The sequence below is a fragment of the Penaeus vannamei genome, unplaced genomic scaffold (assembly GCF_042767895.1).
Source record: "Penaeus vannamei isolate JL-2024 unplaced genomic scaffold, ASM4276789v1 unanchor904, whole genome shotgun sequence".
NCBI classification, from domain to species: domain Eukaryota; kingdom Metazoa; phylum Arthropoda; class Malacostraca; order Decapoda; family Penaeidae; genus Penaeus; species Penaeus vannamei.
The window spans coordinates 85,001-91,045 of record NW_027213908.1 but is presented as its reverse complement, the minus strand read 5'-3'; the positions used below and the strand labels follow the sequence as shown (position 1 = coordinate 91,045).

At 51.0% G+C, this 6,045-nt stretch overlaps 1 protein-coding gene across 1 annotated transcript in view; it reads right to left on the bottom strand.

Moving 5' to 3' along the window:
* Positions 1-5,619: 5,619 nt before the first annotated feature.
* Positions 5,620-6,045, bottom strand: part of LOC138861110 (uncharacterized) — a 1,674-nt gene continuing 1,248 nt past the window's right edge. The window contains exons 6-7 of the mRNA XM_070119918.1: positions 5,909-6,019; positions 5,620-5,769 (exon numbers count right to left, since the gene is read on the bottom strand). Coding sequence (XP_069976019.1) covers positions 5,620-5,769; positions 5,909-6,019 — 261 coding nt within the window. The remainder of the gene's footprint in view (positions 5,770-5,908; positions 6,020-6,045) is intronic.

Genomic DNA, 6,045 nt, shown 5'->3' with positions numbered 1-6,045 from the left:
ATTATTATCATAATAATCACTATCATGATTATCATTATCATTATCATTGTCATTATATTTCCATTATATCATTATCATTGTCATTATACTTCCATTATATCATTTTATCATCATCACAGTTGTTCTCCTCATTATCATTATTGTTACTATCATCATCATTATCATTACTATTGTTATTATTATCATCATCATTATCATTGTCATTATCATTATTATTATCATTATTATTTTCATTATTATTATTATTATTATTATTATTATTATTATTATTATTATTATTGTTGTTATTATTATCATTATCATTATTGTTATTATTATCATTATTGTTATCGTTATTATTATTATTATTATTATTATTATTATTATTATTATTATCATTATTATCATTATCATTATCATTATTTTCACTATCATCATTATTATTTGTATTATTATAATCATTATAATTGGCATTATTAACATTATTATTATCATGATGATGACGATGAAGATGATGATGATGATGATGATGATGATGATGATGATGATGATGATGATGATGATGATGATAATGATGATGATGATGATCAAAAAGTTATGAAGATTTTTTTTTCTAGAAGTATGTCTTAGCCTAACTTATATGTCATTATATATCTATGATCCGGATCCAGGATTTTTTATAATGATTACATATATATATATATATATATATATATATATATATATATATATATATATATATATATATATATGTATGTATATATATTTATCTATTTATTTATTTATTTATCTTTATATACTATAAATATATATTTATCTTTATATACTATTTACTATTTATAGTTACTCCTGCTGTTTATGTAATAGGGGTAACTATTATAATTCTCATTACATTTATCATCTCCGCCACAGAGGTTGTTATAGACGTCAAAAGTGTACTTGAGAAAGAGGTGATTTGGATATAATTCTTCAAGTGTGAATATTTCTTTGGCCTAAGTGACCCTATCTTGGCCTTGGCGGAGGTATGCGCTCTCTGAGTACTTCTAGGTATCATTGTTATCTTGATTATTATTGTTATCATCATTATTTTTGTTCTTGTCATTATCACTATCATCATTTTTTTGTATCATGGTATAAAACGTAAATTAAAAGATGGATATAGATTCTTATCTCTATATATATATATATACATACATGCTATTACTGAAAAAAAAACACTAACAACATATATAAACAAATTTATCTACATACCTGCGGACCATCCCCTCCCCTCCCCCTCCCCTCCCCTCTCTCTCTCTCTCCCAAACACACTCGTGAAAACAGCGCACATATTTCTCAATACGATATAATTACACCCCAAATTTTTAGTTTCGAGTAATAATAACTCTAACATTATTTCTAATCTAAAAAAAAAAGAGTCAGTCAACTACATCGGATACACAGATAAACAACTTATAAAGCCACCGCCACGGCCGACACTTTTTTTTTTTTTTTTTTTTTTTTGTGGCGTATACCACACTGTTAGCAATTCTGATCTCGTATGATAATATTTCAGAGGAAGTGCCTGTAAATTAAAAAGTTACCAGAGCCCTTATTGTGTGTGTGGAAACAATTTGCCGAGCCACACCCCCACACACGCCACTGAGCTGCAGGAGGAACAGCGCTTGTTGGGGTCGTTGCAAGACAGGAATGCCTAGGGCCCCGCTAGCAAAGACTCCGGAAGGGCTGAGGACAAGGGCTGAAGGCAGGTGCTTCAGCAGGAGCTGAAGGCAGGTGCTTCAGCAGGAGCTGAAGGCAGGTGCTTCAGCAGGAGCTGAAGGCAGGTGCTTCAGCAGGGGCTGAAGGCAGGTGCTTCGGCAGGGGCTGAAGGCATGTGCTTCAGCAGGAGCTGAAGGCAGGTGCTTCAGCAGAAGCTGAAGGCAGGTGCTTCAGCAGGAGCTGAAGGCAGGTGCTTCGGCAGGGGCTGAAGGCATGTGCTTCAGCAGGAGCTGAAGGCAGGTGCTTCAGCAGGAGCTGAAGGCAGGTGCTTCGGCAGGGGCTGAAGGCATGTGCTTCAGTAGGAGCTGAAGGCAGGTGCTTCAGCAGGAGCTGAAGGCAGGTGCTTCAGCAGGGGCTGAAGGCAGGTGCTTCAGCAGGAGCTGAAGGTAGGTGCTTCAACAGGGGCTGAAGGCAGGTGCTTCAGCAGAAGCTGAAGGCAGGTGCTTCAGCAGGAGCTGAAGGCAGGTGCTTCAGCAGGAGCTGAAGGCAGGTGCTTCAGCAGGGGCTGAAGGCAGGTGCTTCAGCAGGGGCTGAAGGCATGTGCTTCAGCAGGAGCTGAAGGCAGGTGCTTCAGCAGGGGCTGAAGGCAGGTGCTTCAGCAGGAGCTGAAGGCATGTGCTTCAGCAGGAGCTGAAGGCATGTGCTTCAGCAGGAGCTGAAGGCAGGTGCTTCAGCAGGAGCTGAAGGCAGGTGCTTCAGCAGGGGCTGAAGGCATGTGCTTTAGCAGGAGCTGAAGGCAGGTGCTTCAGCAGGAGCTGAAGGCAGGTGCTTCAGCAGGGGCTGAAGGCAGGTGCTTCAGCAGGAGCTGAAGGCAGGTGCTTCAGCAGGAGCTGAAGGCAGGTGCTTCAGCAGGAGCTGAAGGCAGGTGCTTCAGCAGGAGCTGAAGGCAGGTGCTTCAGCAGGGGCTGAAGGCAGGTGCTTCAGCAGGGGCTGAAGGCAGGTGCTTCAGCAGGGGCTGAAGGCAGGTGCTTCGGCAGGGGCTGAAGGCAGGTGCTTCAGCAGGGGCTGAAGGCAGGTGCTTCAGCAGGGGCTGAAGGCAGGTGCTTCGGCAGGGGCTGAAGGCATGTGCTTCGGCAGGGGCTGAAGGCAGGTGCTTCAGCAGGGGCTGAAGGCAGGTGCTTCAGCAGGGGCTGAAGGCAGGTGCTTCAGCATGAGCTGAAGGCAGGTGCTTCAGCAGGGGCTGAAGGCAGGTGCTTCAGCATGAGCTGAAGGTAGGTGCTTCAACAGGGGCTGAAGGCAGGTGCTTCAACAGGGGCTGAAGGCAGGTGCTTCAGCAGGGGCTAAAGGCAGGTGCTTCGGCAGGGGCTGAAGGCAGGTGCTTCAGCAGGGGCTGAAGGCAGGTGCTTCAGCAGGGGCTGAAGGCAGGTGCTTCAGCAGGGGCTGAAGGCAGGTGCTTCAGCAGGAGCTGAAGGCAGGTGCTTCAGCAGGAGCTGAAGGCAGGTGCTTCAGCAGGAGCTGAAGGCAGGTGCTTCAGCAGGAGCTGAAGGTAGGTGCTTCAGCAGGGGCTGAAGGCAGATGCTTCAGCAGGGGCTGAAGGCAGATGCTTCAGCAGGGGCTGAAGGCATGTGCTTCAACAGGGGCTGAAGGCAGGTGCTTCAACAGGGGCTGAAGGCAGGTGCTTCAGCAGGAGCTGAAGGCAGGTGCTTCAGCATGAGTTGAAGGCAGGGGCTAAAGGTATGTGCTTCAGCAGGAACTGAAGGCACGTGCTTCAGCAGGAGCTGAAGGCAGGTGCTTCAGCAGGGGCTGAAGGCACGTGCTTCAGCAGGAGCTGAAGGCAGGTGCTTCAGCAGGAGCTGAAGGCAGGTGCTTCAGCATGAGCTGAAGGCAGGTGCTTCAGCAGGAGCTGAAGGCAGGTGCTTCGGCAGGGGCTGAAGGCAGGTGCTTCGGCAGGGGCTGAAGGCATGTGCTTCAGCAAGAGCTGAAGGTAGGTGCTTTAGCAGGGGCTGAAGGCATATGCTTGAGCAGGGGCTAAAGGCAGGTGCTTCGGCAGGGGCTGAAGGCAGGTGCTTCGGCAGGGGCTGAAGGCAGGTGCTTCGGCAGGGGCTGAAGGCATGTGCTTCAGCAGGAGCTGAAGGCATGTGCTTAAACAGGAGCTGAAGGCAGGTGCTTCAGCAGGGGCTGAAGGCAGATGCTTCAGCAGGGGCTAAAGGCAGGTGCTTCAGCAGGGGCTAAAGGCAGGTGCTTCAGCAGGGGCTGAAGGCAGATGCTTCAGCAGGGGCTGAAGGCATGTGCTTCAGCAGGAGCTGAAGGCAGATGCTTCAGCAGGAGCTGCAGGCAGATGCTTCAGCAGGGGCTGAAGGCAGGCGCTTCAGCAGGGGCTGAAGGCAGGTGCTTCAGCAGGAGCTGAAGGCAGGTGCTTCAGCAGGAGTTGAAGGCAGGTGCTTCAGCAGGAGCTGAAGGCAGGTGCTTCAGCAGGAGCTGAAGGCAGGTGCTTCAGCAGGAGCAGAAGGCAGATGCTTCAGCAGGGGCTGAAGGCATGTGCTTCAGCAGGAGCTGAAGGCAGATGCTTCAGAAGGGGCTGAAGGCAGGTGCTTCAGCAGGAGCTGAAGGCAGGTGCTTCAGCAGGAGCTGAAGGCAGGTGCTTCAGCAGGAGCTGAAGGCAGGTGCTTCAGCAGGGGCTGAAGGCAGGTGCTTCAGCAAGAGCTGATGGCAGGTGCTTCAGCAGGGGCTAAAGGCAGGGGCTGAAGGCATGTGCTTCAGCAAGAGCTGAAGGCAGGTGCTTCGGCAGGGGCTGAAGGCAGGTGCTTCAGCAGGGGCTGAAGGCATGTGCTTCAGCAAGAGCTGAAGGCAGGTGCTTCAGCAGGGGCTAAAGGCAGGAGCTGAAGGCATGTGCTTCAGCAGGAGCTGAAGGCAGGTGCTTCAGCGGGGGCTGAAGGCAGGTGCTTCGGCAGGGGCTAAAGGCAGGTGCTTCGGCAGGGGTTGAAGGCAGGTGCTTCAGCAGGGGCTGAAGGCAGGTGCTTCGGCAGGGGCTAAAGGCAGGTGCTTCAGCAAGAGCTGAAGGCAGGTGCTTCAGCAGGGGCTAAAGGCAGGTGCTTCAGCAGGAGCTGAAGGCAGGTGCTTCAGCAGGAGCTGAAGGCAGGTGCTCCAGCAGGGGCTGAAGGCATGTGCTTCAGCAAGAGCTGAAGGCAGGTGCTTCAGCAGGGGCTAAAGGCAGGAGCTGAAGGCATGTGCTTCAGCAGGAGCTGAAGGCAGATGCTTCAGCAGGGGCTAAAGGCAGGTGCTTCGGCAGGGGTTGAAGGCAGGTGCTTCAGCAGGGGCTGAAGGCAGGTGCTTCAGCAAGAGCTGAAGGCAGGTGCTTCAGCAGGGGCTGAAGGCAGGTGCTTCAGCAGGAGCTGAAGGCAGGTGCTTCAGCAGGAGCTGAAGGCAGGTGCTTCAGCAGGGGCTGAAGGCATGTGCTTCAGCAAGAGCTAAAGGCATGTGCTTCAGCAGGAGCTGAAGGCAGGTGCTTCGGCAAGGGCTGAAGGCATGTGCTTCAGCAGGGGCTGAAGGCATGTGCTTCAGCAGGGGCTGAAGGCATGTGCTTCAGCAAGAGCTAAAGGCATGTGCTTCAGCAGGAGCTGAAGGCAGGTGCTTCGGCAAGGGCTGAAGGCATGTGCTTCAGCAGGGGCTGAAGGCATGTGCTTCAGCAAGAGCTAAAGGCAGGTGCTTCAGCAGGGGCTGAAGGCAGGTGCTTCAGCAGGGGCTGAAGGCATGTGCTTCAGCAGGAGCTGAAGGCAGATGCTTCAGCAGGGGCTAAAGGCAGGTGCTTCGGCAGGGGCTGAAGGCATGTGCTTCAGCAAGAGCTGAAGGCAGGTGCTTCAGCAAGAGCTAAAGGCAAGTGCTTCAGCAGGGGCTGAAGGCATGTGCTTCAGCAGGAGCTGAAGGCAGATGCTTCAGCAGGGGCTAAAGGCAGGTGCTTCGGCAGGGGCTGAAGGCAGGTGCTTCAGCAAGAGCTGAAGGCAGGTGCTTCAGCAGGGGCTGAAGGCAGATGCTTCGGCAGGGGCTAAAGGCAGGTGCTTCAGCAGGAGCTGAAGGCAGATGCTTCAGCAGGGGCTAAAGGCAGGTGCTTCGGCAGGGGCTGAAGGCATGTGCTTCAGCAAGAGCTGAAGGCAGGTGCTTCAGCAGGGGCTGAAGGCAGATGCTTCGGCAGGGGCTAAAGGCAGGTGCTTCAGCAGGAGCTGAAGGCAGGTGCTTCAGCAGGAGCTGAAGGCAGGTACTTCAGCAGGAGCTGAAAGCAGGTGCTACGGCAGGGGCTGAAGGCAGGTGCTTCAACAGGAGCTGAAGGCAGATGCTTCAGCAGGGGCTGAAGGCATGTGCTTCAGCAGGAGC